We start from the raw sequence: 12370 nt of genomic DNA, 5'->3' as shown, positions 1-12370 counted from the left end.
TTCCATTGTCTACCATTCGAATCATTGCTTCCATGCGACTTAGCTCACATGCATTGTGATGTGAGACGGGGCATTGGGGCACATGTGACCAAAGTAATCTATGCACACTTTGCCCTAAACAAGTTTGAGAGTTTGAGTTTCACACTTTAATATAATGCTTTGCTTTTGATCATATTCAACCATGCTTTCCACACGTATTCAATTCAGCCCAATCCTTGCACGAATTTCTCTCGCAATCATAATATGCAGTCTCGGATTGCAACATCAATTGGTAAAGTTCTTGAACATCAAGAGTCGCTGCTCACTTTCACATGTACTACGTGAAATGTAATATTTTTGGTCTCACAGGACATATTTGTCCTCCAAAGATGATAATAGAACCTATCAATCAATCAATCTATCTATCTCTACTTTGCTTCTCATTTCCAATTGCCATAACGATGAGATGTGGATCACCTACTCCACCCATATTTTGAGGATTTACCGAAATACCCCCCTTTTTGAGGCTAGTGGTTTGGGGGTATTTTAGGAGATTATTGAAAATATATGGGTACTCTTGTAAATATCCAATGCCTCGGAGTACCCATCGATCGATCGATCTGTCTCATAGCATGTTCTCTGTGGTATGCTCTCTGCCTATGTCTCTGGCAGAAGTTGTCGATGCGACACATATCCTTGCTACCTCGAAGTCGTTCATATATCAGAGATCTATGTGTCCTGCAGATACGAGTTCCTCTTTTGATTGATATCAGGGTAGGCCATTCACTCTTCACTCAAACATTTTAAAGGTTTCTTTGATGGCCCCTGAGTCTATGATATGTTTCTTGTATTCATGAAATGTATTTCATTATTTCTTTACTTTATTGTGTTATCCGGATCTAGGATTAGGTAGGTAGGGCATGTGATCTCATTATCTCTACTGTCTTATGTTGATCCAAAGCACTTTGATTCCATAAATTTCCCGAAATGCAAAGGCGTTTGAAGATTAATACTATTAATTCTCCGTTTGGAACGTAAAGTTCAATTCATTACGTTTTGCATCAACGGGATACAATGTCCCTCCGTGGTGGTACTTGACAACTATAGACATATTCTTCCAAAGTCAGTAATTTCTGAGGAAAAATATATTTTACCTAAATTTTGCATATGAATGGAGAGAATCCATTCTCTTGGACCTTGGGTATGATATACATGAACATATGGGGTTATAGGAGTTCCATGGGCCATAGGATATGCAATTTTAACAATGAGGGTGTATACTAACCCCATCCTACAAAAATTCAAAACTAACATAAAAAGCCCAAGAAAAAGAAACTGTAGCTACTAATAAAAGTGGTTGATTTTAGAAGTTATAAAAAGAAGGCAATAGCCAAAATTTAAGTGGAGATTTTATATGCACAACATTGCAATAGATCACTGTTATCTTCTGCATATTTTCATTTATTTCATGGTATCAGAGCTGAAGTCTTAAGAAACTTTGTTTTGTGCAAGTTCTTTGTTTCTCCGTAACCTTTAGAGATGGCAACCATGAACTATGTTGGCACCTCAGTTGATGTGAATGCACCTGCAATAGAAATCCGGCTCTAAGAATTTTCCACCAGCCTTCATAGAAGGAAAACTCGATGGTGTACCATGGAAGTTGATGGTGATTGGTGATTCTTATGAGTTCCTTGAAATGGCATTAGGAAGTGATGTAGAGTGTCTAAAGCTAGCAGATTTACCTAAGAATCTTCCACCAGCCTTCATAGAAGGAAAACTCGATGCTGTACCCATGGAAGTTGAAGATTATGGCGATTGGTGATTCTTATGAACTCCTTGAAATGGCATTAGGAAGTGATGTTGAGCGTCTAAAGCTAGCAGATTTACCTAAATCACTCTCTAACTGATTCCCTTCCGATGCTGTTCTATATCAGCCTTGGAAATGTAGAAATGCTACTGCACTTGTGCCATAGTGATCAGCGGCAGTGATTGTGTTTTAATTCTTATTCAACATACACACAAGGAAAATGAAGCTTGGAGTATACTCAATAGTCTAAAGACGTGTAACCAAGTTTTTATTCAAAATCTGGAAAATATTTGACGATAGGCCAAAATGGCCTATTGTCCAAGAGAGAAGATGTGGAGACCATTATCGTGTTTTTTTCTTAAAATGTTTTTTTTGATCTAATGATTGCGATGAGGATATGAGAGACAAGTGAAAATCTGGGCAAGGACGTGTATGTGGATCTTCTCATCCAAGTTTGATGGACTTGGTAACCTCTCTCGATACTCAAGTAAGAATCCCTGCTTTAATTTTTGAGGAGTTTAGTGTACTATGTGTCATGGCCATCGAGGAATGGACAATTATAAGGTTGTGTGGGTGTTTAGATTGAGAGGTTGTATTGTATTGTGTATTTCAGAGATTGTATTATATTGTATAGTCTATTGTGAGATTGTAGAGCCTTGTCACTTCTGCAGCCGTGAAGTTCTGTGAGGTTGCATGTATAGTTCATGCATTGTAAATCTGTGGTGTATAAAAGGGGTTTCACACCTATAGTTGATCTCAAGTAGATCCTCATCCTCTTGTTCGACCTGTTGGAAATCCTTCCTCCACTGTGCCCATTTGCCCACTTACCCAAAATCCATGGTATAATGCTGCTAAAAGAGGAGATGCTAATCAAAATGGGGATGTTGGAAATAGTGAACCTGAGGCTCCCACTGCAGAAGCTAAATGTGAGAAGATGGGAAGAACAAGTTCAAAGGAAAATATCACGACTGCTGCAAATTGGTCACATTGCAAAGGAATGTCTCTGGAAGGAAATGGCGATTGACTGAGAACTCCTCATCCCCCTCATGCTATATGTGGCACTCATAGAAGTGAAATTCTAGACGATGATGGGAAGAACAAGTTCAAAAGAAAATGTCTTTACTGCAGCAAACTTGGTTAGATTGCAAAGGAATGCCTCCAAAAATGAAGGACGTTCGATTGAGAACTCTCTTATTCTGTACGTGGTTGTTCCACATACACCACATCTCAACTGAAAATCACCTTTCTGCATCAGGTCATATCGCTTGTCAGCTTTGGAGTTTAGGTTATATCCTAGAAAGATGCATTTTCTGCTTTTGACTTCCAACTTTGATAATGTCTAATCAAGAATATGAGCATAACACTCATATCCAGAAACCCTGAAATGTGCGAGTTTCTTACCTAAACAGGCATCAAGAGAAGTATTTATGTTAAAATTTAATACCTTAATGTAGCTACAATTGAGAATGCATATTGTTATGTTCTCTGCTTTAGCATAGAGAGAGCTAGGTAGATCCTGATCTTTTAGCATGGATTGTGCCATTTTTATGACAATGCGATTTTGCATTTCCACATCACCATTCTATTTTGTGTGTCAGCAGCTGTAAGTTTTGTGTTGAGTTCTATGTTCTTAGCAATAGTCTGAGAGTTCCGTTGTAGGAAACTCTCCTACTTGATCTGTTTGTAGCTTCTTCACTTTGTTTGCCAGTGTTTAACTGGCCAAAAGCCTCAGCATCATCTGGAAGAAAATACACCTGCATCTTTCTACTATAGTTGGTAACTTGGTGGTGATCAACGTGAAATAGAATGATCAACCAAGTGCCATTGTAAGAAACTCTCCTACTTGATCTGTTTATAGCTTCTTCACTTTGTTTGTCAGTGTTTAACGGGCCAAAAGCCTCAGCATCATCTGGAAGAAAATACACCCACATCTTTGTACTATAGTTGGTGGTGATCAACCGGATATAGAATGATCAACCAAGTGCCATAATTGTCATCTTACCACAAATATCACTTTGCATAGACATAGATAAACAAATTTTTGCCAACAGTTGTTCCTGGAATTTGCTCCCTTCATGCTACTTGCATTGTGAAATTGTCAAAGTGAACTATGCATAATGGGTGCAAATATAGTGGGCAAGAGATGATATCCTTGTTTTGCTCGAAGATTTTGTTTATCGGAGTCCCTTGTGTTACTGTATTAAAAGCATTTTTTTAATTCACAAAGCAATAATAAAGAGCTTCCTCCTTGAGCCCACAATGATAGTTCTGTAGTCAAAACACTCATTCTTGTATCCACCTTTGTAGATAGGTTTGATGAAAGTTTCTTTACATTCTTTGGGGAAGCCGTCCTCTGTGACTTGATTATGTAAGATACATGTACATTATTTGGTGAAAAACCTGGTCCAATTATTGAGAGAGAGGGACTTTAATTTTGCAGGTTTTAGGTTGATTCTGGTTTGACTACCTCTAAGAAGCATTATGGGTAGCCTGAGTACTTCTGATGACAATGTTAATCTTCTTATTCCTGGTATACCAGATGATCTTGCTATGCTATGTCTGGTTAGACTTGCACGGAAGTATCATCACATTCTACGTGGTGTTTGTAAGACGTGGAGATCATTTATCAGCAGCGATTTGTTTGTTTCCCTCCGTACAAAGCATGGATTTTCAGAGGGTTGGATTTATGTCTTAAGTCGAGATGTTTCAGAATGTCTCCATTGGCATGTGCTGGATCCATGTGCACGCCAATGGATGAAACTTCCTCCTATTCCAAGTGCATGGTCGAAAAGGTTTGGAATGAGCTCTACAGTGTTGGATAGGAGGTTTTATCTCATCGGTGGGTGTGGCAAGTTCGAAAGCCCCACAAACGAGGTCCATATCTTTGATGCCCTTCATCATAAATGGAAGACAGGGGCTAGTATGGATTTTGCCCGATGTTTTCTTGTAAGTGCCACTCTTGATGGAAAAGTGTACGCCATTGGAGGGACTGGGGTGATGTCAGGGGCTCTCTCATCTTGGGAGGTTTATGATCCGCATACAGATCGATGGGAATCTAATGAGGATCAAAACATTGTACAAGATGTCGGGGAATCCATGGTGATGGATGGGAAGATACATGTAAGGCATGTCAGCCCACCTTATGGACTATCCTTTTATGCGTCAACATATGATCCTAGCCAGAAAACATGGATGCTAGTTGATGATGAAATGACTAGGACATGGCATGGACCAGCTGTAGTAGTTGGAAATGATACCTACATGTTGGATCAGATTTTTGGCATCAAATTGCTGGTGTTCGACAAAGCAAACGGGTTTTGGGATCTTGTTGGAAGAATTTCACCTCGATCGATCACAGTACCATGTAGAATGGCCGTAGTAGGCTCTACTATCTTTATCATTGGAAAAGGACTGAAAACGTTGGTTCTTGACACCAATCAGATACATAAGGCAACAGGTTTGTTGATGACATCATCCATTGCGGGAGCAGAGTTTCTCCAAAACAATATAGTGATGAGCTGTAATACCATATATATTTGATCAAGTGATGCAATGCAATATCACTATGTGTGAATAATATCTCATAGATCAAAATTTCTATTTGACATTCACATGTGTATTTTGTACAAATACATACCCAAATGCAGTTCGGAAACTGGTTATTTCTTTGCTTGAATGTAGATTGAACTAGAACAAAATCAAAAGGTCAATTACCACATGGCTTTGCTGTCTCTTTTCAAATTAGTATGTGTACGCAAGGTGTTCAAAGCACATGTTACTTTGCTGTGATTATTGAACTTAGTATGGACCACAAACAGTCAAGTGTGATTAACTTTGGAGGTCCATTTATGGATTATTTCCTTGCTTGGAAAGAATGAAAGTATTTAGTTTTCTTGATGATTATCATAATAAAGGTCAAACATATAATGTGTGCAATTTTATATCATTTTTGTGCCGAGTCAACAATGTTTTCATTTAAGATGAATATACTTTATTAGTGTGCTTTATAGTAATTCACTATGATTTAGGTTCCTTGATATTGTATTGATTGACTGATGATCATGGCAGTCTCCTTGCATTCCATAAAAATGTGGCTATATGTAGTGGTACTATGGAAATTCTAGGTTGGGTATGTTAAGTAAAGGTGTGTATATAAATTTCATAGTTTGAACTCAAAGACTTATCTATGAACACAAACGCAACAATGAGCACAAATAATCCACATATTAATCTGTTGCATATGTTGTGATCATATGAATGTCACCCATACAAATCATAGCAAGCATGGTTAAGAATCAATTTGACATGGTCCTCCAAATTGACCTTATTGAAAAATATTAAAGGGTGGATAGCGTCTTTTAGTTATGTTGACCCATTGTACACAAATTCTAATGAGCAATTTCGAATTTGTATGTGTGTCATGAAGAATCATATTTCTATTATAGTAATATATAATGTTCACTTTCCCCTTCAAGGCTTAAGACAAGATGTTTAGTTTCCTTTCAAGATGAAGTCTCTATAAATTCAATATTGGCCCTTACATAAGAGAATGTAATATAGGTCTAAGACAACCATAGACCAATGTAGCATATCGTAACTTAGAATGTGATCGTTGATTTGTTGCAGTCAAGTAAGGCACCTACCATTGTTAGCAAGCTAGTGACCTAACCTAGTTACATATGCTAGAGTTGTATTGTGAACAAATACCAAATAAAGTTGGTTTGGAGATGTCTCATAAAATCTAAACAATCATTATCATGTATAGAGAAAGAAAGGAGTAAAAATATGTTCTCAATAGCCTACCTATATGGTAAATGTTTTTGTAGTTAGGATATAACATCATATATGTCATTATGGGCTTTAAAGGGGCATTATTGTAAGCGTGAAATGAGGCCTAAAATTTTCCAACATTGCAATTTTAGATCACGAAAAATATGGGGGTCATTTTTCTTGATAGAAATTGGAATGGAAAGTTTTGATATGTCAAGCTCTATCAAGATTGGTCACCTATATGCACTAAATCCACAACATTTAGACATTTTCCAACCCCCTTGGAAACTAAAAGTCATGTATTTGTATGCAACTCATAACAAACCAAGTCACAATTCTTAAACAAGTCAAACACATTCCATGTGAGTGAAACCCACAATTTAGAATGTAAAATCACAAATAACAAACAATGCAAACTCCAACTTGCACACTCAAAACTTCAAAATTTTCAAAAATATATGGGGTGAATATACACTTCAATTTCTCGTTTGTCTCTTTGGCATCCTAATCCTATTCTCATATAAATATCCCTTTTGTAAACTGAGCGGAAATCTTAAATTGTATGAAGCTCACATCCTCGCAAAAAGGCTAATGTGACCACACCAATTGAGAGGTTCGTGTAGTTTGACGTCCTCTGTGTTACCCATGATGAAAAGGAATGGCATTTTATAGGCAAGTTTCAAACTATAAATAATCAATAGGATTGGTCATTCTTGACATGGATGGCTTAATTAAGAGCCAAAAACCATCTTCCGTTGCATCAACAAAACAAAAACAAGACATTGTGTGCAAAGCACGATGAGATATATGCTATTAGAATATTAAAGAATCAAGACTTCCTCCACATTGTTGTTGTTAGTGACAAAACATTTTATATTCTAAAACATACATTAGTTAATAATCTAACAAAGCATGATTATAGGAAGAGAATGAGATCCGTTATCCTGAAGAGAAAGAGAGAGTAATCACATCTTGATTGGTTATGCCATTGCCATAAGATGAAGCAATGACGAGGGGGTCTATGTCTTTGGAGTTGACTTTGTAGCTCAACCTGAAGCACTAAAGCAGGCAACCACCAAATCAAAATCAGAACTGGGAATTGCGTTTGTCTACATGAAAGCTTTTGTAGATAGAATAATCACCAGACTGTACTACAATTGGAATGAAGAAATCCTAAAATCCAATAATCAATTCCACAACCGAAGATATTTCTAGATCACTTACTCTCTATCTTTATAGTTGTGCTAAAGTTGTCGACGATCACTTTCTATCTTTATATGTTGTGCCAACATATGCTAGCTATAAAAAAACTCACATGCAGTAGCCTTCATTGCAGAAGGGTATTATTGTAATTAAAGTAAGCCCTGGGTTCCATCGAAGAGGAGGGTAGGGGTATATAAAGAAGAATGTTCTTGGTCAATCCTCTCTGTATACCATACCTTAATTCCCTTCCTCTGCTTTCCTGAGACATGGCTGAGACTCACCATAACCTTGCAGGCTTCCTGTTCTCAGACAGCAGAGACTTCCTTCTTGACTCACATGGAACCCAAGTAAAGAGAGAAGCAATAGAAGGAAAGCTCACGGTGGGTCTCCTCATAGGTCCTCATTGGCTACCAAAGGCACTTGAATATGCTCTCTCTATCATAGCCGAACCTTACGAAGAGCTCCTCAAGGAGGGGAAACCCATCATTTTCATCTATGTGGCATCTGATCGGGACCCAGAGCTCATCGAAACCATAAGGAAATATGGCGGAGCCGATGACCTTGATATCGACCGACCCGATGGGGAATCATTCGATGATGTGGTGAAAAAGAATCTACCTCGCGGGTGTCTTTACATTCCTTTTGATGATGCTGGGGCTCGAATGCTCGTGGTGGAGAGGTTCAAAACAAGTATTTTCAGTCTTTGCTTTTTTGGTTCAGATGGACTTCTTGTGACGGATCAGGGATTGGCACTTCTTGATCAATGGGGTGCCCGAGCTTACCCTTTCAGCGCGGATCAGATCAATGTTCTTGAGCAAGAAGCCAAACAAAGATTGGAGAACCAGAACCTCAAAGTGCTTCTAGTTCATGAAGATAGAGACTATCTTATCTCATCCAAGGAAAGTAATATTCAGGTATGGATTGCTTCACGGATTTTATCAAAACTCTTTTGCATTTTCAAATCAATAGTTTACTGAAAGATTCATTTCTTGATGTGTGTCCTGCCCTAATGTTTGGACATACCTTGCTTACATATTTGTGGAAGAGAAGAGGAAAATATGGTCTATCTTTGGAGATATGTAACAAAATGTATCAAATTGATGCCACATAATTTATGCAAAATATTGAGTATGATGATTGCATACATGAAATCCAATAAAATTATCAGAATTTTGCATTAAACAAATCACCCCACCATTTTAATTCACAGCATTGTGCTTAGTACTTGGAATACAGCAAATATGTTCTGAAATAAGTAAAACAGATGTGAAATAAATTGTGTGGGACAATTTGGGGATGTGGCTTCAGACACGTGGAAGTCAACAGTATAGTTATCCAATTGAATTTATTCGCAGAATATGTATTAAAATTCATAGAAAACATTTGGTACGCCGATTCCCATACAGGGAACAGAGTAATATGTGTTTGAATTAACAGGGGTTTATTTTGTCATTAGAAAATGGTGATGTAATTCCAAATAAATTTGTTTGTATACTGCTGTTCCTTTATATTTTACCAATTAGGGTTTGTTTGCTTTTTTCCTCAGGTGAATGTTTCAGACCTTGAAGGAAAGACAGTGGCACTTTACTTTTCTGCTCATTGGTGCCCGCCTTGCCAGAACTTTACGCCTCGCCTAGTATCAGTTTATGATGAACTTAAGCAACAGCATGCAGATTTCGAAGTCGTCTTCATATCTTCAGATGAAGATCAAACGTCGTTTGAGAACTATTTCAAAGAGATGCCATGGCTTGCCGTGCCTTACGCAGACCGTAAAGCAAAAAAGTTTCTCAATGATTGGTTCAAAGTGGAAGGAATCCCGACTCTTATCATATTAGATGGGCAAGGAAAGACGATATGTAATGATGCTACAGAACTTGTATTTAAATATGGGGCTAATGCATATCCTTTTACTGAAGAAAAATTAGAGCAACTGCTCCAGGAGGAAGAGGCCAAGCGCGAGGCACAAACGCTAGAATCCCTTCTTGTGACTGAGGAGAGGGATTATCTACTATCAAGGTTTGAACCGGTAAGTGAAGTGAGTATCTGTGTGTTTTAGAATTACATCCACAAGCACATTATTATGGATCTTTTGAGACATGAGGATTATCTTTTTGGTCAATCCACAACTTGAAACAGAGTTATCCACAACGTAAAACATCTGCTCAGATGATATGTTAATCTTGCAGGTGAAGGTTGCATCTCTTGTCAGGAAAACAGTTGGCCTTTACTTCTCTGGGCATTGGTGCAATCCATGTAGAAATTTCACTCCTTTATTGGCAGCGACTTATGATGAGCTGAAGGGCAGAGGCGAGGAATTCGAGATCATCTTTATATCATGTGATCGAGATCAAGAGTCATTTGATGAGTACTATGACACGATGCCATGGCTTGCCCTCCCGTTTGAGGATGTCTTGCGAGGATCTCTTGCTCAATACTTCAATATAGAAACAATACCTCAACTAGTCATTATTGGTGCAGATGGGAAGACTATAAACGCGAATGCCACACAACTCATAACTTTGTATGGGGCTGATTCATTCCCTTTTACTGAAGAGCGTGTAATAGAGCTTCAGACAGAAATGGCTGAGAAAGATCTAACTCTTCCCAAGGAAGTTCAACCACATCCAAATGTTGTCAGTGAATATGAGGATAAAGGATCCAAGAATGGAGATTCAGGAGTGAATAGTGAGTATTCCTGTGATGGAGATGTATGTCGGAAAATATGAATATCTTTCCTTGAGTTTGGATTTGCTTACCTCTATATTTGGAGAACCAATAATGTAACATTAGAGAATGTGGCACTGCAATTAGGTTTGGAATAAGCAACAGAAATTGTGTTGGGGGTAAAGGGGGTGTTGTACTCTTGACTTATGGCCAACGGACTTCCCCCCTCCCGCCGCAACACCCTTGACCTATGGCCTAATGGTTTAAGGACAGAACCACTAGGCCAACCCTTTTTTTCCAAAGAAACATGCACTTTACATTCTCTAGTAAAATGCAAGTACCAAAAAAAGCCTGTAATAATATCCTCTCATAAATGACATTGCCATGTGAAATGTGCTTGTGACATACTTGATTAAGTATCTCTTTTTCTGTGAACATTTTTTTGACCCTATTTTCTTTTTCACCTGACTTGTAGTTGTGTCACGTGTGAATGATTAAAAGTAGCCTATGTAGTTAAAGAAGAACCAAATAATCTAACGTGATTTAATCGAGGGATATTCAAGGAAAAGAGAAGATGCAAGTATTTTGGATCTAGTGGCATGCATGTTTTATGCTTGGTTGTAATTTGAAAAATAATTGTTATGCATAGGCTAAGAAGATGATGGTAGTAGTGTGGAGATCTGTTGGTAGGTAGAGGATGCATGTGCCTAAGCAGAGGATAGTAGTCATGTAGAATAAAGTTAGTGGTTTAGAGGTTTGAACACATTTTACCAGTTTATTTAAAAGTAAATTCATAATACTTCATTTCATGTGCACAAATGTGTAAAGATATTGATTTTCTGTTGTGAAGAAGGCATATACTAACTTGTAGGTAAGGGATAGATGTATACAAGACATTCGCTTACATAGACTACTTGATGAGATTTATTTTCTCATGATGTATAGGATTGTCTTTGAACTAGTCACTCATCATATGTTGTTTGGTGTCAAGTTGAGACTATTTTATAGCTTAAAGAAACGCACATCTTAGTCAGTTCGGATAAACTCCAATCTTAATTGTAGATGATTGTATTCATGGAGTGTGAAATATTGGGCAAATATAAGAGGGACGAGCTCTGGACAAGAAGGATTGAGATTTTCAATAAATATGAATTGCCAAGTTGTCTTCTATGCTAATATTTGAAGGGGAATTCCATGTCCAAGTGACATCTATGGCTACTCTAGATCCTATGATGTGGTTTATACTTCAAGGCTTCGATTTAATATAATAGCAAGTTAAATAATAAACTCGTATTGCCCATTTGAGGTTTGCATGCTTTATTCAAAGGTCTAATCATTGTTCTACTATCACGTGTCATAACTATAGTGTTGCTTGTGTTCTTGTTTTGGTAATTGTGTGGTTCATGTACATGACACTTGACGACTCTATAAAGGATATTCACGAGGATGCCTAATTGTTTGGGCCCATATGCCATTGTGGTTACTCATCTTTTCAAAAAAGCTCCTGAGAGCAACTTTGTACTTGGAAGTTTTGTGGGAGGTTTTAAGCAATATACATTGTATATTCATTCGTACCCTCATTAAAAGATTGTGTATATGTTAGATATAGTCTCTTCATCAATGTGTAGGTAAGTCCTCCTAGGGGTGACAAATATTGATCATCGAAAAACCAACAATGTAGTATAATTTATTTGGTCAGTCACAACCTTGGATGCCCATTCGCATGCACCCTTTCCTAACCTTATGTAACCCCAACCCAACGAATCGAAATTTGAACACAAACATCATGATGCTACACAGTTACCTACATTGGTTTCCATCTTGAAATGCCATGGAGGCATCTTGTGGTGACTTTTGAAAATTAGGTTTCTCCAGACAAAAAAGAAAAGACTTGTCAGTGACCATTCAAATGGGAATGTGTGGCGCAATCGGAGAGCGGAAAAACAC

The 12370-nt window shown here is 37.8% G+C and overlaps 2 protein-coding genes across 6 annotated transcripts; both read left to right on the top strand.

The window, feature by feature from the left end:
* The first annotated feature begins 571 nt into the window (after nucleotides 1-571).
* Nucleotides 572-5736, top strand: LOC147850193 (F-box/kelch-repeat protein SKIP4-like). 5 transcript variants are annotated; one of them, XM_087336440.1, is made up of 4 exons: nucleotides 572-753; nucleotides 1492-1645; nucleotides 1785-2273; nucleotides 4227-5736. In XM_087336440.1, exon 4 carries the CDS (start codon nucleotides 4268-4270, stop codon nucleotides 5324-5326), a length of 1059 nt encoding a protein of 352 aa, XP_087192566.1. In that variant the 5' UTR covers nucleotides 572-753; nucleotides 1492-1645; nucleotides 1785-2273; nucleotides 4227-4267; the 3' UTR covers nucleotides 5327-5736. The 5 variants fall into 5 exon arrangements, with proteins under 5 accessions (XP_087192566.1, XP_087192567.1, XP_087192565.1 ...); XM_087336441.1 differs by lacking the exons at nucleotides 1492-1645; nucleotides 1785-2273 and adding an exon at nucleotides 4098-4154; XM_087336439.1 differs by lacking the exons at nucleotides 1492-1645; nucleotides 1785-2273.
* A 2233-nt stretch (nucleotides 5737-7969) lies between these two features.
* LOC147850192 (putative nucleoredoxin 2) lies at nucleotides 7970-10815 on the top strand. The gene is made up of 3 exons (XM_087336487.1): nucleotides 7970-8673; nucleotides 9306-9785; nucleotides 9946-10815. The coding sequence occupies exons 1-3, from the start codon at nucleotides 8026-8028 to the stop codon at nucleotides 10483-10485; spliced, it is 1668 nt and encodes a 555-aa protein (XP_087192613.1). The 5' UTR covers nucleotides 7970-8025; the 3' UTR covers nucleotides 10486-10815.
* Nucleotides 10816-12370: the final 1555 nt, after the last annotated feature.

Source organism: Azolla caroliniana, unplaced genomic scaffold (assembly GCF_043228905.1).
Source record: "Azolla caroliniana isolate FFs.n. ecotype wild unplaced genomic scaffold, voAzoCaro1.0.p SCAF_21, whole genome shotgun sequence".
Classification (NCBI taxonomy): domain Eukaryota; kingdom Viridiplantae; phylum Streptophyta; class Polypodiopsida; order Salviniales; family Salviniaceae; genus Azolla; species Azolla caroliniana.
The sequence above is the reverse complement of the archived record's forward strand: the minus strand, read 5'-3'. Positions and strand labels throughout refer to the sequence as shown.